General features: G+C 37.6%; 1 protein-coding gene across 1 annotated transcript in view; it reads right to left on the bottom strand.

Moving 5' to 3' along the window:
• The window catches only part of KCNH8 (potassium voltage-gated channel subfamily H member 8), a 182,807-nt gene extending 159,344 nt beyond the window's left edge, over positions 1-23,463 (bottom strand). The window contains exon 1 of the mRNA XM_063154272.1: positions 23,289-23,463. Coding sequence (XP_063010342.1) covers positions 23,289-23,364 — 76 coding nt within the window. The 5' untranslated portion in view covers positions 23,365-23,463. The remainder of the gene's footprint in view (positions 1-23,288) is intronic.
• Between the last annotated feature and the right edge of the window lie 233 nt (positions 23,464-23,696).

The following is a 23,696-nucleotide window of genomic DNA, read 5'->3' as shown; positions in this document are numbered from 1 at the left end:
TGTATGGAAAGGAAATGAAAGAAAAAAAACCTGAAAAACCAGATTAAAATAATTTAAAGCAGATTTTGTTCCAAAAAGAGAAAATTTCATATATTCAGATGAAAAAGAAAATCAAAATAAAATTAGAAAGACTAGAAAAGAAAATAATATTAATACTTATCAACATTTAGAACCTACTTAAAAATACAAATTTATGACCACTATTCATGATTATATTTTTTAAAGTCTGTTTTCACAGGCTTTTCACCTCCTAAAGTTTATATACCAAATCAAAATATTTGTGACAGATTACTGTCTATTAAATATGGGTTTTTAAGTAGATTTACAATAATATAATCTAATGCAAGTTATATATTAATAAGTACACATGTTCAATTTCTGAAGAAATCTTTGTATTTACACCTAAATGAAACAAATAATCATACATCATGGACAAATCATCATATCTTTTCCTGTTTGAGGAGTCTTTTATCATTTAGGACTCTTTAGTTTAGCATCTATTTAACAAATCTGAAGCAGAAAACAACCATTGTGTTATTGATTTATCTCCCCTTTGACAGAGATTCTTAAACTTTATATAATTACTTGCATTTATCATAATCTGTCTACCATCTATGTAGCTCTCACAGAAATGGTAGAACATCATGCTGGGCTGCTGTGTTGACAGCAGGTTGCCTTCAATTTCCACCTGTTACACTGTATTAAAATAGATAAGAGAGTATTAAATACAGTGGCAACACTACTTTGTGTAATTGCTGTGGGGATGTTATTCCATCATTACTGAGACACGCTGCAGTGTAGAAGATAACCCTAGGATGCAGCAGGAAACTGGTTCTGACATGTTCTGTAACTGAAACTAAGCCTAACAGAAACTAAATTACAAACAAGGATGTAGGTTAAGTAACAAGTGCTCCGTGAACCACATTTTCATAAATTTGAGCTAACATCACTTACTGGTTGAATTCTGTGGTTAGTTTCATCCCAGAGACTGTGACTGAAAGGGGAAAAATTGTTCAAAATGTTTTGAATGCATTTAAGATCACTGCAGCTCTGGAAGCTTTTTCACAAACGCTCCAAAATTTTTTTGTTGTTGTTTTTGTTTAGTTTTTAGACTCTACTAGGCTCCCCAAATTCAAAAAAATCTTTTATTTACACAGGCTTATTTCTGATATTTCATATAAATTTCTTCATACAAAATGAAGTTATGAAATGTACATATGTACTTACACATACATACACAATAAATATCTAATCATCAAATTGTGATCGTGGCCAAAGAAATACAAACCCTGACTAACTGAGAAGCACCCAAGTTTATTGAGTTAAATAATATGGAAAAGTTAAAAAAAAAGAAAGATCAGACGGGTATATTAGGAGGACCATCTATTTTGTGGGGTAAAAAACAGAGACCTAATGGCCACAAAAGTAATTACTATCACTTTCTTGATGAAATAAAGGGATGTATTACCTGTATTATATAGTTCTGCATTTCAAAAAAACAAATGTAAAAAAGCTGAGTAGACACAATCTAGTAGACCATAAGCTTGAGTCACAATCAGAAGAAAAAACCTATCACGTAATGTAATGTCCTTCCTTTACACTCAAGCAGAAACTAAAGAAAACAAAATAAAGGGTAAAGAGAAAAATAAAGTCTCTAGATTTGGACATACATTTCCTCTCAAGTTTCTGTTTCAGTTCTTTCTTAAATCAGGGTTTTGGCAAGTAGTTTAAGCAAAAGAATGTGATTTATCGTCCCAAAGATGTCCTCTTCCCCTTGGGATCTGATATATATAGAAACCTATTCTTAATCTCCCTACAGAGAGGACTGGAAGATACTTTGTGTGATGATAAAGCATAAGGAACAAAAAAGAAAAGCAACTTTGTGAGAGAAGTCAGTGTGATAACAAGGCCACTTATCAAAGGAGCCAAATTGCTGAGCAGAATTTAAAACCAGCCACTGGGACACAGAACACAGGCAAAGGATTTGTCCTCTGACAAAATAATCAGAGCCCCACTTTTTTTTTTTTTTTTTAAATGTAGGATTTCACTGTGCTTTTCAGTGCAATCAATCCCAGATGAGTGTTCCCCCCCACCCTGATTTTGCACGCACAGCACTGGCTGGTAGGGAAATACTGTTCTATTCAGGAGCCACATGTACTTCTGGGTATTTTTTTTGCTGCAACTTTTAGAAACACTAAGAAGGGTAATTTCACTTTTTTTCTGGTTCTTGTTACTCCTTTCAGCATTTAAAAACTATTAATAAACAGAATATCTTTGTAGCATTTTTCTACACTATAATTAATCTAAATGGATAATCTGACTCTACAGGAAAGTAGAAGGTGCCTAGTGCTGCTTCACTCATCAAAAGCCCGTCTGAATTGCCACTTCTAAATCACACATGAAAAATGAAGAGGAATGATCCTGTAGTGATAAACAATTGGAGCATTGGGAGCCCTACATGTCATCAAAGTATGTCATGATCACAGTTTTACTCAGTATTACACCAGAAGTTAGACATGACATCATTTGCTGTTACCTGCAATTGATTAAATAAAAGTATAATATATGCCTACTTAACAACATGCATAATGCAAGATATTTAAATATTTCTTGTTCCCTACTAAAATCAGGTATCTCCATGTCATTTAATGGAGCTGGAAGACCCTAAGCCATGATGATATGTTATATTTAGGAAAACAACTTACAACTCCATGTTTAACAAATTGCCCACATATTTTTTCTCTGCCTCTAGTTTTAAATTGTGTATTTTTTCAAAGCAATAGTGCAAACATGAAGATAAACTATTATCAAAAGGTTTTCAGGGAGAAAGTGCTACAATCTACAGAATTTCAGAAGTGAATGGAACATTTCATCACTGGAAGAGATAAGAGGGAAAGGAATGGTTTTCATTAAGAAATTCTATATATAAAATATTCTTAAGAAATCAAAGTAGTTAATTCCAAATAAGTACTCCAGATTCAAATTCACACACAAAGAAGAAAATTATTTTCTGTGATAAATCAATAACAGTGGGGAAAAAATGATGTTGCATTTTTAATCAATAGTTGAGCAGAATTTTTTATTATACTTTTGCATTTTGATATGTTTATCATCTGATGATAATACACCCAAAAAAGTTTTCATAGACTATTGCACAGAGCACCATTACTTAACATCATGATTTTCAGAAGTGGGGTATACATCAGCTTTTTTCCTTACTTGATTTACTAATAGTGTAGTAATATTCTCACCTAGCACTGCAATAGCTTAAGAGAAAATTAAAATCTGTGTTCACAACTAAAAGTGTCTGCAGGAGACAGACACTTTTTTTCTGTGTATTAACCATTCACTTTGTCTCCTTGCTACATCAGTGTGTAGCTGTTATAATTTGAGAATAAATTTTACAAATTTTTGTTGCATATATTTATCAGTGTTTCAAAAGGTTGCCTTAGAAGTCATGCTTGCTCATTCTTGTCACAGCCATACATTATTTATTAAATGTCTGTATAATGATAGATTATTTATACTCTGATATTTATGGCACATCCTGATCTGAAAGACTGTATGAAAATGTTCAAGAAATAGCAAGAACTGTAGCACATAATATGAAAACGTATTACTAAAAATGGATGGCAAACAAGACTTATAATGTTGTTTTTAAAAAAAAAAACATATTTTCTCCTCTCATCTTTCAAATAAAAATCTGATTTAAGGTTCACCATTTATCATTTATTATATATACATTTTTTGGCTGCACATAGGCGTAGGAGTTTTTTAAATATTTCAGTCTGAACAGTAAGCTGTTGCTGAGCAATGGTGTCCTGTAGACACTTTTCCTTCCTCCAAGGGTTTAAAGGTTAAGATTTAAATAAGCATGAACTTCTGGAATTTATCCCCATGAAATAATTATTTACTTTACAATTCAGAAGATATTTTTCTTGCCTAAGATTATGTAAGACCTTGTTTTTATATGTTTCAAAAACTATTTTTGGTGAAATCTTGAAGAATATGTTAAGATAAAGTGCCACCACTTCTGTGATTTATAGACAAAAAGTTAAAAAATGGGCCTGGAAAAATTACTAAGCACAAAAAACGAGAAGAGACTGAGTCTTGGTCCATGATAAGTTGGGAGCCAGCAGGGTTGAGTACACTTCTTTATTAGTCAGTGAACAATTAAATTCTTCCCAGAAAAGAGCACAGCAACAGCTGGAGTGACAGCCAGCTGTGCAGCTGGAAAGGATGAGGGCCATAGAGATTTGTGGTCATGTTCTCCATTGCCCATGTACACCCAGTCTCTATGGGAAAGCAAAAAAAGGCATTATAAGAATGTGAAAATATACTGAATAGTATCAAATAGATGTTAAAAAAAACCAAACCAAACCAAACCAAAAAAAAAAAAAAAAAAAAAAAAAAACCAAAAAAACCCAAACCAAAAGAAGAGACCTTCGGAAGTCAAGGAAGGGAATAAAATGGAAATTCCAGGAAAAGGCTTTCTAATAGGTCCATGATAGTAGCATTTTTCCACAATAAGTCCCTGAAAGAGTAATATATATGCATTTTTGTCTTAAGATTCAGCAGTCTTTAACAAATAGAATCTCTGGTCTTCCAGCTATTAAGTTCTCTGATCTGTCCCATCTATGCATCACTCTGACTCCTAGAAAGTGGGTGTGGAGCATTCACACATAGAATGGAAGAAAATGTAAGTACTATAACTTTAAAATAAAAATGAGGTGCTTAGAAGGAAAAAAAAAAAAGGAGAAGCCTTTATAATTTGTTTCTTATTGTGAAGTTTTCAAAAAAATTACATTGCATTAAGAAAGAATGGATAACTCCAACTGAAAAAAATTACAAGAAAACAAAAACAGAGTATTTAAAACACAAAATGATAAGGAGTAATAGCAACATTATGTATTAACTTTGAAAAGAACATGGAAATAAACCCTTTTCTACAACATGTTTCTGTTTCAATTAATTTGGCAATGATACCTGGAAAACATGAAACTACACAGGTATCATAAATATTCTCAAAAGAAAACTAGCATCATAACTGAGAAACCCAAAGTTTCAGTTAGGCTGGAGTTAAACAAACAATATTATAGCGTTGATATTGTTCTGTGGGTGACATTTCAGAGCAGCAGCTGGAACTTAGCACAGCCCTACTGCTCTGCCAAACGGGGTGGGGCTTTTGTGGAATTGGCCACTCACCCCAAAGGAGGTTTATGTTGGAACAGAGTTAAAATAATTTTCTTTTTTAACTTTAATTGACATCATTTAAAAAAAAAAATAAATTCATTTAGAGCACTAAACAAGATAAAATAATAACAGTGTTAATGGATTTGAGAAATGAATAATTTCTTAGTAATTACGGCCAATATTTGCAGATCGTTGTACATCTTCAAGATGTTTTAAAAGCATTAAATATTCTTCAGAGCTCCCTTGCAAGTTAGGTGTACATGAAGTCTCATTTCAAGGACGGTAAAGAATTGATTTAGGGAATTTTGTTATTTACTCAGCCTTGTAACTGCCTCAAGAGCCAGAATGAAGGTATAATTTAAATCATCCAAAATGCTACCTTTCTACTCAACTCTAGAACTATCAGATATCTTAATTTCCCCTCAGATTTGCCCTCATACCACACTCAATCTTCCTACTTAGAAAGAATTTAATTTCCTATATTTTTGTGCAGTACATTGCCATGGACTTACTTCTGAAGGGGCAAGATAGAAAGCATGACCATGGGAAATCCAGAAATAGTGGGCAAAGCCTTTACTGAGGGACAGAGCAGCAATGCAACATGTGGATCATCACTTTCAGAAAACTGCAGAAATGCAGTCTACTGTGCATATGACTGTGGTCTCACTGGATCTGGCACTTTGCTACAGCACCAGCCATGCTTCCTGCCATTCCAGACCCGGAACGAACCAGGTGTCCATGCCCACTCTCCCTGTCCCACAGACTGCATGGAATTAGCAGGGCATTCTGATTGGTGTAATGCATCCAGCAAATGTGAAACACAGTGCAGATACCAGACAGGGGTCACACATACAGGTTTTATCTACATTAAAAGATATATAGGAGACCTATTCTTAGAATCATAGAATGATTAGGGTTCAAAAGGACCTTAAAGTTCCAACCCTACTGGTATGAGCTATTCGGACCATACCTCATTTTTAAGGCAACTCCTTAACAAGAGGCAAAGATGCACGTTAGTTTGAGTTAAAGTAATAATAATGTTACAAAGCACAGACATCAAGTATTCCCATGAACCTACTGCCTCTGTATTTTCCCATTATGCAATGAAACACCTTGCACGGTTGCAAGTAGTATCAGGAGAGATGAGGATAACATTCCCATGGAAAATATTCTATCTGTGAATGATTTCATCTGTGGAGTGACATTTTCAGCCCTCTTTCCTTTTTGAAGTCTGGGCTTGCGAGTTCCTGAGGAGCAGTGAAGGAGAGCACAGTGGCAAGCAGTCAGTATTCCCGGGCTGAGAGGGCTCACCCTGAAAAGGCTTATGGTTTGGTGGGTGCACAGAGCTCCTTCTGCTTACTGGGAAACAGGTTTTTCCCTGATTATGACCATGAGAAGCATTGTTACAGGACTGCTCTGTTTCACAGTAATCTCCCAAAGGCTTATGGGATTATGAGCTAACATGAGGTAAGTGGCAAACAACAACCCAGTCGCTCCTGACCCACCTGTTTCCTTTAAACCTAGAGTGGGCAGCTTCTCACTTTCATCTGCTTCTACATCTACTCTATTTACCTCTGCATTGAAAGCCAAGTGCTATACAGGGGTGTTAATTTGCAATTTAGCTTCATTAAAAACAGAATTAAGTTCAGACCTAGAGTAAAATAAGAGCAACCCTGTGAAATGCCATTCCCAGTTTTAATTTGGCACACAGCTTTCAATACATTTCTCCGCAGATGTAACCTGCTATTGATGATAATTATGGCCAGTAGTCTTAAGTTCAGATATCAATACTAACTTGGTTTGTCAGAAAGAAATTTTATCTCTGAACTGGTTTTGAATTCAATCACTGCAGCAATTAGAACTTGCTGTAATATATATATAAAATATATTTTTAAAATTAATTTATTTAAAAGAATCAGGATTCTTCAATGATTGAACTTCATAACTGTGGCCATTTAAACACAGTGAAAAAACACTACTGGTGATCCCTTTTGTCTTGTCAAATTTCAGGCATTTATTCTATACTTCTGTACTCTAATCAATGGAGAGAAGGACACTTTTCAGATGGTAAAAACACCATCTGGACCCGCCTGTCCCCTTCTTATGTCTGGCAATCTATTTAGTAAGTGTGTTCCTAATAAAGACACTGAAACATTTGGTCCTCCAGAAGTTTCAAATTTTAGTTTAAAATTGACTTCATTCCTTGGACTTATCTGAAAATTATATTTCCAAGAATGAAGTCACTTATAAAAGATAATGCACTGCAAGTTATAAATAACATGCTGACTCATCAGATATGGATGATTTTGTATAAAATTATTTTGTACCTGTACTTTGAGATCTGTCAGGGGAACTTGTTCCTTATTGCCCCATTTCTACACATGGAAATATGAATGCAGGCCAAGGCAACCAAACTGGAGAGTTATTTTTCATTGTTAATGATAAAGCTCTGGCATTTTACAATCATCAAATCTGAAGGAATATTTAAAAGTATTTCTGTTCTGCTGATTTTTGTGTTATAAATGCATAATTTCATAACTCATCCTAACAGTGGATAAAACTATTTTGAGGTACTTAGTGGAATAAAATGTTATAAATCAATGGTTCAGTTTATATGGAAACTGCTCTGATATAATCTTTACCATTGCATGCAACAACAGAGGACATAGTAAGTACATGATGTTCAGACACTGCATGCCAGATAATGCTGTTATTTTAGGAAGAAATTGTTTTCATAAGGAAAACCACAAAAGACTGCATGAAAGATTTGGAGTATTGTGCAATGTGTGATTCATTGGCAGTTACATTAATGATTATTTCAGTATTTAAAAAAACCCAAACAAACAGCAAGAAGATTTTCATTCTAATAACAAAACCAGCTAAGTTCATATTGCTTAAGTACATTTTTGGGCAAAACCAAAACTGTATTCAGCAATGTTAAAGATATTAAATAACTGAATATATACTCAAATAATGGTTTAATTATCAGAAAACACATGATGTGCACATTAAGACTGCTACCAATATCACGCACATCTAAAAAAATATTCTTGATACCCAGATGGGTTAAATTCATGGCTAAAAATTTGGGTATTTTCTCAAGTGTCAGAACTATCTCCAGCTGCTTCATTTTGTGTGTTAATATATGATTTAGCTGAAACAGTGTAAAAATGAATGTTGTTAGAAAATTCATTTAAGTGTCATTTATTTCGAAATTGTTTCAAGAAAACAAATTATTCCACTTAGGCAGTAATTTCTATTGATGAAATTAGTTCAAATTCATCTGCATGGAAAAAAACGCAAGGCAAGAAACTAGGTGGCTCTGCTTTTGACCACTCTTTCACTTTCTGCATCAGTTCTCTTAAGAGGTGTTCTTCTCAGGGTGTTATGCAAGATCCTTCCATAAAAGCAGAAAAAGGCAACTCTCAAACATAATTGGTTTCACTATTTGCAGATATGAGAGATTTCAGGGGAGCTATTACGAGATGCTTATAAGTTTTATGCAGCTATGAAGGGGAGTTATACAGTCTATTTTAGACCTCTAATTAGAGTGCATCCAAGAAGCACTAAAGATTAGGAATGTAAGGTTCCCTCTGCAGACAAAAGAAAAAAAAGCACCTTCCTGTACTCCATTCTGCAAATAACTTGAACCAGTTCAGCAAAGAAAAATAGTGCCACATTCACCATACCTTTCAGACGTATTCAGTGCTAAAAAAACCTTCCTGTCTAAAATAGCAAGAAGGACAAATAGCATATATGACTATCTTCTGAGCATTTCAACTGATTTATTTTCTCCCTCACAGCAATAGACTCAGACTTAATGCATCACATTTATTTCAGGTTACTGAAGCCAAAAAATCCTTAAATTGGAAAGCTTCAATACAGAATCAGTTAGGTGTCTATTTCAGAGTGTTCTAAAGGGTGATATTTGAACTGCAATGGATTGCCCATGCTTGCTGAATCTCTCAAGGAAGTTTTACTGTACTGCTGCTTTTTGTAATAAATAGGACTTAAGTGGCTCTGTTTCCCGTACACCTCAGATTCTTCTCCCCATCTCCTCTCTTCTCAACACTAAATCCCCGGCCTATTTTCAACAATATTTATCAGGGAAGAGGAAATACAATAAGTTTTATAAAATAGCCCCAAGAAAAACGACTCGTGCCCTAATTTCACAAAATTTCAGTGTCAGCTTGACAGTACTGGATTACAGAATATTCATATAGCAGCTCAACTGCAAGGGTAAACAAGGATTCTTTGGCACACAGATTCATTTTTTACCCCTTTCATATATTTGCGAGAGCTGAAGAGATTTTTATCTCTGATATTTTAGCAAATATTAAATGTTAGAATTTCAGCACTTTGTCAAATTAGGAAACAAAATTATTAATTAAAAATAAGAGAAAAGGATTATCCAAAGTAATTTGCCAGCTATCCATTTGAATTGGTACCATTTTCACTGCATAATAAAGGTGACCAGTCCAGGGCTAGGGCCTAAAGGTTTTCATTTCTCATCACTGATTTTATATTTAAGTTATGGAGAAAAACTTGGGCTTGTGCTGCTGTTCTCACAAACCTGTTTGGAACCTGGGTATTATTTATGGAAATAAAACCTCCGAGTTCTTTTACAGTTAGCCTGGTGAACAAGGAAGCAACTAAATGTCCCCACACTTCAAGGACAACTCTCCCACACTCGGCAAAAGAAATTTTCCAACTGATCTGAGCCGGGTCAAGAGCTGTCTTGGGAGAAAGTCAGTTTGGGTCACTGGTATCCAGCTGGAATGGAAGGAATTGGAAAAGATACTACACTGAAGAAGCAGCTAAGTGCACTTGGTTGAAGTGCTAGGAGGTTCTGGTCTTGATGATTTAGAAAGCAGGAAAACATACTGTGACACCTTAGAGTATTCATAGTAGTTCTATTTTTACTTTCAGTGGATTGAAAACAAATTCAGCTGTCCCTCAGAAAATGCAGTTAATACCAGTAAAAGCTACTCTGTTTTTGATGCTTCCCAAAATGTGGTAGAACACAATATTGCAATCCTGAAGTTCTGAAATAAAAATATATCAATGTGATAAAATACATAAATTTATTATTGCCACATTTTCAATGATGTAAGTTTGTTTGAGTTCCTCTTTTAGTCTGAGGCTTTTTTTGCCTTTTAAACATTTATGCAATTTGCTTTCTGATTTTGGTCTGAAAGCTACATGAAAGCTGTGTCATTAGAACAACTTTTTGGAAAGTAGAGTATATTTTTAGAGGAACACTTTTTTTCCTCCTGGACATTTAAAACCACATTTATATGAAAAGGTTTTGTCTTGCTGACTGAGCGTTAATGTTCTGAAAGATATGCATTGCAAGTAAAGATAGAATTGCTCTTTATAGACGTGCTGTTTCATCATAGTGTAGGTTGTTACAAATCTCCTGTCATGAAAAATCCTCTTCATTTCTTCAAAGTCTGTGATTGAGAACATTATAAGATTAGAAAAAGCAAGATATTTTCTGTTTCTATTGCAAGATGAGTTTCTGTGGCCTAGACTATCTAGTTCCATGCTTTGTTCCTTCCTGTTTGTCATCAGTACAGTCTAAGCCAAGTTTAACATTTCCAGCTACTCTGGTCTTGTCAGGATGTCATTTTATAAGAGTAATTTTGGAAACACAGGGATGGAAATATGCTTCTCATATGCAACAATCCATTCATAATCAGGAACCATGCTGGAAGGATTAAGGGTGTGAAACCTGTCCCTTTCATGGCAAGAATAGGATAGATAAGGTGCAAGAGTGGTTTTTAGTGGTGAAAGTCGTGCATCTGCAACTCTCATAGTAATTTGCACTTCTGAAAATAAGATACAGCCTTCACTTTTCTTACTTCTCTATTTCTCTTCTGCTGTAGCTATTATGTTCTCTAGTACCATATTTTAACAACAGAAATACCTAGATGTTACAAGAGATCTTGAAATTATTTTGGTCATCATGACATTTCTTGAGTAACAAAATGTGAAAGGTTACTGAAAATTACTTCAAAAGCTTAAAACTTGTTAAAATTTCAGGACTGATCCAAAATTTCAGATAATTAAAAGCTGAAGATTTTTTTTTTTTGCCTTCAGAAATATATTTTGGTTGGTTTTCTGTAATTGCACCACATGTTTGATTTTAAGTGCAAGTATAAAATTCATGTAGGAGCTATTGAGGATTTAGCAAGTGTACAAACATATCCCTCAGTATGGAGCAGCAGTGTTACCAGAAAGAAATTAAATTTCTGTAGAAAATTCGATTTATTTCTGGGGACTATTTTGCTTTCTTGAAAATACAGAGAACAGCTCTTGACTCTTGCCTCACAATCCCAGCAGACAGGCCAGTGGACCATCAGACAGTGCTGTAATTTAGACCCTTTCCTGCCAGGGGTCTACACTGTTTATGTAGATGCCAGCTCTGACACTTGATTTGTTATTCAAGGACTTATCTGGGAAAGAGGTTCCCAGAGCAAGAGAAGCATTGGTGCTTCCCTGCAGCAGAACAGCAAGCCCTGCAGTTGGGCTGAGCCTGGTTGAAAGACATATCCAAATTTTCATCACCAGCCCCAGAGATATTCTGCATCATGTGGCCCAAGATGGCATTATGTTATGTGCCAAAGAAAATACTGGTCTGTCAAAAAGGAAGGATTCCATTTTATTGCACAGCCAAACTATTAGAACACTCACTGCATTATTTTGCTGCCACAAACTTTGTTTGCCAAGCCTGAAAAACCTATCAGGAAGCACCTGCTTTCAGGAGCAAACTATTCTGTTATTACATTTAGTTTATTGTGCCATTCACAGATCCTCCCTGGAAGCCATGAATTAGCCATGATAAATGAACACCAATACATTCAAGTGCTGTGCAAACTGCTACAATACTCTAAGCATTAAAACAGAGGAAATAAAATCACTGTTCTCAGCACAGCAATATGCCAAAATTTAACGGCTAGAAAAACAGCTACTATCAAACTAAGAAACAAGGATTCTTTCTCATTAACTTCACTTTAGAAAAATAGTTCATTGAATAAATAGTTATGTACATCTTAATTAAATACAAGCAATCAATTTTATAGACGCCTGAGCATCAAAAAGATTAGAAGCCAATGCCTTCATTCTATAAATGTAAAAAACTTCTTTCTTCTTCATTCTTGCTTTTCTTAGAAAGTCATACCATAAAACAGAATATGTAAAGTTGATAGAAGATGTCTCACAACCTTTAATAGAGCACCTAGAGACATTATTTTCAATGACAGTTCATATAAACTGACATATCAACCATATCAGGCTGGGGAAAAACCTAATAATATTCTCCCAATTAATTGTAACCTCTTAGCTTACTCATAATTATTTCACTCAGCTCCTGAAACTCAGCTTATTAGGATCCATCCATCATGGTGTGGGTCACACAGTATTTCTACTGTTGGGCTTCCTGGCCTTTGTCTTCCTTGTGAGAGGATGTGAGAGGACCTTGCTGACACTGGACTCATAAAAGCAAAACTTGCTTTTAAATGAAGAATAAAATGAAACTGCAAAATAATTACTATAATAACAGATTATTTATTTATTGAATGAATTTTATTTCCCTGAACTTAGTCTGCTGCTTCCCTGGAAGAGACACTCCTCATGCTTATCACTTGTGAGAGTACCAGTTAACTATTTACCTGCACTTCACGTCTGACTTATTGATGCATGAAGTGGCTGTTTTTATTTCCTCCTTTTTCTTTGAGTGATCATACCTATTTATATAAAGTTATTGCTTCAGTAATTTGATATACTCCAGATGAGATTGTTACAGTATGAGGTTGTGATTGTTTATGCTTAAAGAGCATACCCACAAAAAGCCCCAGCAGAAATTAGCAACATTACAATAATTCACTACAAAAGACAGAAACTGAAGGTCTGTAGCTCCCCTGACAGTTCAAGCAATCATTCCCAGGAGACACATATCAGCAAAAAAATTAATAAATGAAGTGCTTATCCTATCTGAAGAATGATTTCTTCTGTAATTAATGCAGGTTATCATCAGCTTATATGTTTCTCTATTTATAAGCTTATTTGAAATACTAAGTATTGAAATGTCCAGAGAGATAATTGCTTTTCTGAAGATACTGTTGGCATCAAAAGGAAGCACATTTTTGATACATAACTGTATTATTGGATCAGAACTAAAGCAGGAGGGGAAACTGCAATTCAGATAGCTCCAACTGGATGCAGCCAGCAAAGTCTCTATTTCTCCAAGAGTTACTGCTCCCACTATCTAATTTGATGATTAGCACCGAGTTGTAATTGGAACCAAAATCCCAAATCCCCATCTGGATCCTGCTCACAGCAGTATCAACACAGTTCCACACCTGCTTGTCTTATTTATGTAAGAATCATGACTGATGTGTTTAAATGTCTGCAGCAATTTCCGCCTGTCCATCCTGACTGTTGTTGATCTCTGCCTCTGCTGCAGGGATCGATCAGCAGCGTGGGGAGGCATTTGGTTCATTCCAGAGCAATGCCTGCTGCTCACTCAGCAAGCCCATCAGTCAATCCATCTCTGCTTCTTCACAGCTGATCCCTCCTTTTTCCTTTCTTGGCCAAACATCACTTGTACACTTTACCACCCCGGACTATCCCTTATCTCTAAAAATCAATTACCACTGAGTTCATTCTGTAAGTAAACTTTTTAAAAAAATAATCAATTTTGTGTTTAAGGTTGCTTATAAACTTGAGTTTTCAAAGGTTCTTAAAGGATAAGAGACTGCTTTTTCAAAATTCAGACATCACTTGTGGCTACTATTTACAGGTACAAAAATTTGTTAATTAATAATTAATTGTAATTGCTAATGAATTTGAAGAAAACAAAAACCGTTGATTCAGACAGGAAAATAGTAAGATTTTACAGGGAACTGAAAATAGTTGGATGCAAATCTCCACCCTATCAGAATAAAATCTGGAAGTATGCTTTAAGCTGTAAGTGTGTAAAGGATGAGCCGTGTCTGTGGTCCCACACTGTGCTGCAGTGAGTTCACATGACTGATGTGGGTGGCCAAGCCTCCCACGCCTCCCTTTCCTTAGGGAAAGTGCTCAGTGCTGTACAATGGAAGAGCATCACCTGCCCAACTCCAGGCAGGAAGACCAGGCAACAGGTCCATGGACCATCCCCTGCTCGTGCTCTGCAAGGCATGCCAGCAGAGTCACTCTCCTGGTGAAGTCTAAACATGGCACCTACGTCAACTAAAAATAATCCCAAACAAACCAACAACCAATAGAAATATTCCTGTAAACATACAAAGAGGTAGCAAAGACAGTCAGGATTTCTAATGCATCCTGGTTTCTGTTTCCAGTGCAGAAGAATTCTTGAGCATGACTAAGAAGATAACTTAGTCATAGCTCTTCTTCAAAGAGGGCCATTAAAACCATGCTTTAAAAATCACAAAGACTAATTTACAGTAAGACCTTGAAAGGCCCCCAAAACATAGTGCATAACCACACTATTCTCTCACCTTTTTCCTCCCATGCTGTCACCCAATTATTACAGCACTGAAGCAGACACAACTTACAGCTATGTATATTCCTCTGTATATCAGTGATCCTGTTAATTTTCCCTAATCTTGGCAAATGCGTAGCTCAAGACCTTTCATTAATATTTATTAACTATTCTTTTCTACATTGAACTTTTAATTATTTAAATCGCTAACATATAATTCTGTAACTACATGTTTTATGAGGTGCATTCTTCTTCCCACAGTTCTGGAAGTGAAAAAAATAAAATGTTAAGTCCAAATTCCAAGCCTCAAGATCTTTTAACACAGTAAAGAAACAATCCAGTTTAATAAATGCAATGAATGTCTTATCATCTCACAAACATAATTCATACAGAAAAAAAGAAAGATGTGGATTGAAATACCATGTATTTTGATTTCAACCATTAAAAAACATACAAAAAGTAGAGAAAACAGCTTGCCAATGATACACTGTGATTATTATTGACTTTTGAAGGTTTTTTACTCTCCTAAGAGTCCTTTTGATCTTCCACAAAGAAGATTGTTTTTTCTGCAAAAGTACTTTCCTCTAAAATAATATAGTTTCCCTATTGTTTTTCATATCAGTGTAAATTCCTAAACTAGATTGTGAGAAATTCCTAACTAAAAATGTAAGAAAAGGCAGAACTTATCCAAAAACACGCTCATCACTTGTCCAGGAGTTATCTGACATTTAGAGGGAAAAAAAATAAAATCAAGCTATCTGTCCAAGGAAAATTTTCTCATTCCAAATATCAAATGAATGACACAAGGACCAGCTCAGAATTCTCTTTCATACCTTTGGAATAAGATGCCTAGTCACATGTCATAACTCACTACTGAGTGAGATGGAAGGCAAAAATAAAAGGCCACCAAAAAAAGCTGTAACAATGAATTTCAGGTCTATTCAGCTCAGAATTAATCCTTCTATATTTCTAAAAGTTTAAAAAAGAGAAAAAACCAAAATACTTCTGATGACTAGGAGTCTAGGACTAAGGACTGAGGAGAAAGCTAATTGAGTGCTGGCACACTGGAAGCTGTTTTCTCTTCAAAAGATCAACAGGGAAGACAACATATTTCTCCATAACACAAGTGTCTTCAGCTGTCCCTGAAATGATTGACAGCCAGCATTAAGCTTTAGGGATGCTCAGACGATATTTAATGTCAAGTTCAACATTGAATGCGCTTGTATTTTAAGAACAACACCTGTTCCAAAGTCTTTGAATACTACTATCAGTCCCAGAAAACAGAAGGAGCCAGAAGCTCTTGGCAAGATAAAGCACAAAAGAAGACTTTTTTTCTTGCTGTTAAGGAAATCTCTCTCCTCACTGAGATTTGAGAATGCTGTGTTTGTTTCTTATCTTGTTGTGCCTTCCCTTCCCCCACCTCCTTCTATTGTCACCCTTTCTTTTTTCCCTATTTCTTATTTATTTATTTTTAGAGTGAGTGGGCAAGAAACAAAATTACTCTGTGAGCAGGTTGTTCCTTACCTGCTTTTTTGCTTTTTCCTTTTAGTCACTTTAACACAAGGTAAGATGAGCTTGCTTGTGATGATGCAAAACTGCTGTAGCAACTGTCTTTGTTAACCTTTTCCAGGCTACAGCACATGCAATATATGTACCTTGTTTTTCTTTCAAAAATTCATTTCCTCAGACTAGTACTAGGAGCAGTGAATGCTCTGTAAACCCCTATCTTGCCTGATATATTTTAATATATTCATGTACATCTATTTGTTTACACTCCTACATGTGCTTGAGGCAGTGTTTTTGCTGCATTTCTACTCTTTAGAGCCCTGAAAAATACTCTGAGCATCTTTCCTTTACATCCAAAAAGGCTGGGAATGCATATAGAATCGCTACCTGCACGAATAAAATAAAAATTGATAATAGAGGTTGAATGTACAAATGTAATGATAGCCATAAGAGAAATCTGTTTCTAGGGTGAATCTATTTACTCATTGAAATGCATAGACAGAGAAAAAAGTAATACATGTCTGGGGAAGGGAATAAAGGGACTTTTACAGAAACTCTCCAGTGGGAATCCAGATAATCAGCTATGGTTTAGAAACACTAAAAAAATTCTTCCACTAACACAAACTACACGTTCATTCAAATATATGTAATTTCAAATATATGTAACTTCAAATATACAGATTTGATTTGATCACTGCACTGTGAATCAAGTTTCTACCCAAAAACAATACAGAAGATAATATTATTTTGTTACTAAGGAAAAAAATATCCCTTATTTAATGAATATTTTCACTCTTAAATCTCAAATGCTTGCCTTGACTTCAAATACAGGGTTTATTTCTGAAGTGATGATGTGTGCTATTAGTCCAACTTTATATTTATAATACTAATCTAAGATTAGTGTGATTACTGAATTATATAGCCTCTGAACGGAGGAACTACAGATCCTGCCTTATTTCTGTCTAGCAAAAAATAAGAGAACATCACCCAGGAATTTGAATAAATCAGTATTTTTTCTAGCAATAACATGGACTCTGAATAAAACATGCAGTAATGACCATTTTTCATGGTTTTAAAGTGATTGCACATTAAAAATAATGCCTGAATACATTTTTGTTTGCTTGAATCAGATCCTTAGGACTAGAATTGAAAAATTAAGCAAAACATGGTCTTAAGATGCCTTGAAACCCTTCCAATTCCATCTTTCAGGTCCAATTTTAGCTCAAGCTACAATCACAATTCACTCTAACTGCTGAAAGTGAAGAAAAACAGATAAACTGACCTTAAATTATGAAGTTTTACACCCCCAAAACTTGTGCCAAAAGATGAGGAAAAGATTTTCCAGTTAGCTGCCTAATCTAGCCACTTGGTTACTTCCAGCAAAAAGCCACAATACAAAACAGGTTCCAGCATCCAATCCCTGGTTTATATTAAAAATCATATTTGCCTTTTTTAGTAATGGAGCTACAGCAAGGTGCAGTGCTGGTCACATCTTACAGAGAAAAGTCAAGACAGGCAAGGTCTGCTTTTTTGGGGCTCTGAGCTGAGAACAGGCAATACTCTTTCCAGTGTTGACTGTATATTTTTCCAGTGACAAATGATTAATTCACAACACCACATTATTTACTTGTTCAAGGATATGAGTAAAAGCACAAAACAATTCTGGATTAACATAGGAGCAAGAATAGAAGTATCTTTGGAAATTTCCCTCTGGCCAACTCACCCCATCTCTATGACAAAGAATTTGACCAGCTTCCCTGCTCTTATTCCTTCAGAAGGACAGTTTGACAGACCACCAGATTTTCCACTGTCACTGCTTTGAATTCTCTTTGACTTTGATCAGTGCTTATCACAGTTTGAGTCACCCTTCCTTGGTCGCAGGATTTTACAGAATCTCAGAATCAACTCAGTTGGAAAATACCCCTGAGACCATCAAGTCCAACCTAGGACTGAACACCACCATGTTTACACCAAGTGCCATATCCAGTCTTTCCTTGCACACCTGCAGGGATAGTGATAAATTTATTTCTAAAGCCCAACCTAAGCTTCCCCTAGGACAGCTTGAGACTGTGTCCTCTCATCCTGTCACAGTTGCCTGGGAGAAGAGACCAATCCCCACCTGGCTACAGCCTCCTTTCAGGCAGTTGTAGAGAGTGATAAGGTCTCCCTGAGACTCCTTTCCTCCAGGCTAAACAACCCCAGTTCCCTCAGCTGCTCCTCATAGGACATTCTCTCCAGACCCTTCACCAGCTTCATTTTCCTGCTCTGTACCCACTCCAGCCCCTCAATGTCCTTCCTGAACTGAGGGGCCCAGAACTGGACACAGTGTTTAAGGTGCAGCCTCACCCGTGCCATGTATGGTCTGTGATCACTGCCCTGGTCCTACTGGCCCCACAATTCCTAAAACAGGCCAGGATGTCACACACTGGCTCATGTTCAGCCAGCTGTCACCCAGCACCCCAAGGGACTTTTCTGCTGGGCAGCTTTCCAGCCACTCTGCTCCCAGTGTGTAACTGCAGCATATTTTGTCTTTGTCAGGTAGAACATTCTGATCCTGGAGTCTGATGAAAAGCTTCCTCCCCCTGGAAACTCAGCTGTTGCTTCCCCTACACCTGATACTGCTGCAATTCCTTGAGCCTGTGTGAGGTAGAACCCCCAGGCAGCCAAGAAGCACTTTTCTGCTTTTGAAGTTTCTGTGATACTATTAAGCAGCACGTTGACTGGTGTAGAGAGGATAGGATTCACCCTGAATGAGACAGAATTTGACAACAAAGTTACAGAAAGTGTTAGTTCATTGGTTCAACCTAGCAGACCTCACCAGTTTGTTTGTGAGACAGGAAAGCAAGTGCTGGGGGTAGCTGGGAAAGAGTGGGGGAGGAATCTGACCCTGCAATCTGGAAAGATCACTGCACACAAAGGCTTTCAGCTCTCTCTACCAACTGACAATGATGCAAAAGAGACAACCTGGTTCTACCCACAGTGCCAGCAGAAGTGTGCTGACATCACTTTTGGTACGCTTAAATCTGTATGTTCTCATCAGGTGCTTTTCAATCATATCTCAAGGGTAACTAAAACAATCAGAAAACTGATTCCATTTTATCAGGAAGGAAAAAAACCAAACAGTTATGAAAATTGCTGTTTAGGTGCAAAGATCCTTTTGTTAGTACTTGAGCACGACTTTAATTGGAAAATATATTTGAATGTAGAAGTTGTTCAGCAAATAGAGAATTAACAAATTATCACCATTGACACTGAGCAAGAAGAAATTTACTCAGCTTGATCTTCAGGCTGGGTAGTGTAAAATTGTCAATAAGAATGTGAAGTACGCACTTAATGTGGAATCTGATCACATATGACAGACAGGAGATAATTATAGAACTTCAGCTGTCATTTCATAGTATAACCATACACAAAATTGTTGTTCTTTTTTAAATAAAAATTAATAAGGCTATTTGCTGAATCTCTGTTAACTTTGCTCTCCGAGAAAGTCGCACACATTTCCAGAAACCATGACTTTGGTGTGTATTTATTAAAATAAATAAATAGTGCATGAAGAATATCTATGTGTGTGTATATATATATGAAAACAATAGAACATAATTTCCTACCGTGCAACTATTTCAGAATGCTTTGCCTGATCTAAATAGGGTTAAGAAGCAACAGTATGCAAATTTTCCATTCAAAAGCTTGAAGTGTAATAACTCACTTCAGACATTCAGTTTCATAATATTTCGTGGTGGGGTTAATTATAGGTTTATATTTTAAATATTTTCACACTTTAAAATGTTATTTTGTCACGAAAATATAAAAAGCAAAACAAAACTAAACCAACCAAAACCCCTAAACCCCACACCACTCATTTGAAATTCTTGTGCTTGTTTTCCACATAGGCAATAAACACATTGTTCACAGAGGGGGCAAAAAGTCTTGGATGACTTAGTGTTTACATTTTGGATGGAGAGGAAAACATTGTGAGAAACCATGAACTTAAATTAAGATGCAGGACCACAAAAGATATTTTTGGGTTGGAAGAAGGTGTCCGTATGACAGCACACAGGCAGAGACAAGAGCTCTGTCATGGAAATCCAGAGAAGCAAACCTTTCATGTTGCTCTTCCACATCTGCAACACAGGTAATGGGAAATTTGCAGGAGACTTCTGCAATCTCCTGCACAGCTAATAGTAACCCCAAAATTTATCTAATTGCTTTCTTTAGCACATATTATTGGTCCTATATGTAAAGAATACTGATGTGTAACATTCTAGAAAAAAAATCTCCTGGGAGAATTCTGAGCAGCTGAAGCACCTGCCAAGGACTTGTTTTATACATTTTTGAGATATGCAGTATTTCATAGTGAAATTTATAACTGCTAATTAGACATAAGTCACTGCAACAGTATAGTTTTAAAAGTTCTGTCAATGAAATTTTGAAAATTCCGTGCAAAGCAAAGCATATTTTCTAATATTATCTGGAATCCCTTCTTGCACTTTTGCCCGGAATTAGAATTATCCCTCTTCTGGATTAAAGATGCATTGGTGGATTAGTCTATCACTGATGACAACATAATATATCCTTCCCAGAGGCTTAAACTGAAAAGAGGTCTGTTAACTACAGACTGTATTAAAACAACAGAAAAAAAAAAATACATTGGACATGAGACATTATTTTCATTATTTTAACATTTAAATATCAGCATGTGGGAGGTCAAAGGTTGTGAAACATAACCTCAGATTCAGTGCCATATATCAATCCTACTCTTTCCACAGACTGTATCACCCATAAAACTAGTAAGGCATGGGACTGATTCCTGCAAGGATTAGCCATGGGTACTACTTCTAGATTTACCCACCTGAGCAAGCTCAGGAATACCAGCCACACAGGCAATTTAAATGAAAAATAAATTGGTTTTAACTTTTTTACTTGATGGTCAGATATGTACACATATTTTGAAAAACTGTGCTTTTTTATTTGAAAATTTTTGGCCAGTTAAAGAAGTATTAATTTTACATTTTAATTTAGCATTTCCAAATCAACAAAGTAGGTGAGCTGTTTCTGAACTGAAATAATTTCTATTTCTGAAACTTTGTTTCAGATGACATGAAGCTGATTCATCACTTTAACGCTCTAAAGGAGATGTTACATTATTCTGTATTTTAAGAGACATGCCAGCAGTTTTCCATGGAATAGTGTCTTCCTTCAAAGTTTTTCTAGGTGTAAAACCACATAGTACATAAAACATGTTTCTGTGTGAACGTTCTGGAATATTTCACATGCCAATGATCCTACAATGAGAACTTCTAGAATACACCTGTTTAATATTTAAACCAGATTCTGGAAGGCTAACTAAAAAGAAATATTTCAATGACTCAAATAGATAATGTGCTGCACTCTCTGGTGAACTTAAACACCTAATTACATTCTTTTTCAATTATATCCCAGGAAAAAGCAGATGAGTTGTTAGCATTAAATTTCAACGTAAGATGCTGGGGTCTGGTTTTTGTTTAAGAAAAGGTCAGTCCTTCACTTTGTGAAAGCCAGCAAAATTATTGTCTTTAAAAGGAGCTCAGCATGAGTGTAGAATCCAGCTAAGAAAAGAGCTTTCTACCACACTCGCCTGTTGGTGTCAGTGAGAAGATGGGGATTAGACATTTTTCTGGTGTTTCATTTAATAAGAGACCTGGATGTCATCACTAATGTTGCTTGCTAAATTGAATCTTTGAAGAACAGTATGGAATATGTGAAGTGTTTGTGTGTACAGCTCACAGGCTGTGTGCTCCATCCTTTGAGAGGAAACCATTGTGAAGGGGGAGGGTCCTGAGCACAAAGGAAGGATTGCTTTTCTGGCAAACAGCAATATCAGCAACAAAACTCTAATAAGAGCCACATGCTCCAATACGCAGTAAATAATACCCATACACTTTGTAGAAATAAAAGGTTGGAGGATGGGGGGAAAGGACTTTGAGTTCTGTAGTCAAAGGAATTTAAAGGTACATCTAAGTAGTCTTACAAGAGACTGCTTTATAGTGAAGTATCAGTTACACACAACCCTGGATCGTAATTATCTGTGTATCCTCAGACTAGCAGAGCAGTTATAATGCAGTTCTGTGCTTCTCTGCAATTGATCTCTGTGACTGCATCATTTTCTTGACGGTTTACAACTTGCTGATTCAGTAATCACAGTTCAGCTGTCTTAATCACACGGTAATTGAACCACAGAGGGAATGCCAATAATCAAGATGATACCAAACCAATTAGATAGCAATGTTTTCAGTCAAGAAACAGCTAACAGCAACTCAAACCTGAGTTTGTTTATTCTCCCCTGTTGATGACTAGATTTCTGAAAAGGGAATTAAAGGGAAGGCAGTCCATTTTGGCCCAAATCCGCTATCTCCCTGCTCCTTTTATTACGCGTGAGCCCCGTTGAAGAGGAAACAGGAGTCAGGACCCAGGCGTGTCCCCCCGCAGGGCCGGAGGGGGAGCGCGGCAGCCGTGCCCGCCCGGGGGAGCGGAGCCGAGCCGGGCCGGGACCCGCCCGGGCCGGGACCTGTCCGTGGTGCTGCAGCCGGGCCGACACCGCCGACACCGCCGGGGGACCCTCGGTCCTGCCCCACCTGCCGCCACCAATCCCCTGCCACAGCCTCCGCCACTGCCGAGCTCGACTCACAGAAATTCAGCTTTTGAGGACATTTCGAACCCCTCAAGGCTGGGGGTACTCAACAAAATAGATTCCCGAAACCTCCTAGCAATGCCCAGCCCAGGCTCTGAGCGTGCCTCTCCCGGGCGGTCCCTGGGCTGCCCGGGGCGCGGGGGACGCCCCAGCCCAGCGCGCAACTTTCCCGCAGGGAGCCGGGCTCCAGCCCCTGCGAGCCCCCGCGCAGGGCAGCGCAGGCGGAGGGGACCTGGCGCTCTCCTTGCTGCAAAGCTGTGGAGAAGCCAGGCAGCAGAGAGAGCCTGGGAGCTCCCTCGCCTCGCCTTCCTCATTGCCGGCTTCTGGCACCAGGGAACCCCCGGGGGGCGGAGGGAAGGGGAAGCTCCCACCGCACGCGCAATGCCCCCCGTGCATCCCCTTCTCCGGCAGTCCGGAGCCCCAGCCCGGACTCACGTGTGCCGTCAAACCGGGTGGCGATGGTGTCGAGGAAGGTGTTCTGGGGTGCCAATAATCCCTTCATAACCGGCATTTTTCCAGCGCGGTGCGAGGTTCCCCATCAAAGTTTGTCTACGAGGGTGGCTCGAGAAGAAAGTGCAGAGGGCGCCCGGGGGAAGGTAGGGAGGGAGGAGGCGGAGGGATAGGGAGGAGAAGGAGGATGGGGATGCCGCCGCGCCGCCTCCGGCGCCGGGAGCCCCCCGCTCGTCAGCCCCGGCCCCGCACGGCGCTCCCGCCCCGGGAGCCGCGCACAGGTGCGGGGGCGCGCACAGGTGCGGGGGCGCGCCCCCGGCCGGCAGCGCCCGCGCCCTCTCCCCGCACCCCTCCCAAGGCCAGGGGAGGGGACGCCTGGGGAGAGCCGCCGTG

This window comes from Melospiza melodia, chromosome 1 (genome assembly GCF_035770615.1).
Source record: "Melospiza melodia melodia isolate bMelMel2 chromosome 1, bMelMel2.pri, whole genome shotgun sequence".
Classification (NCBI taxonomy): domain Eukaryota; kingdom Metazoa; phylum Chordata; class Aves; order Passeriformes; family Passerellidae; genus Melospiza; species Melospiza melodia.
The sequence above is the reverse complement of the archived record's forward strand: the minus strand, read 5'-3'. Positions and strand labels throughout refer to the sequence as shown.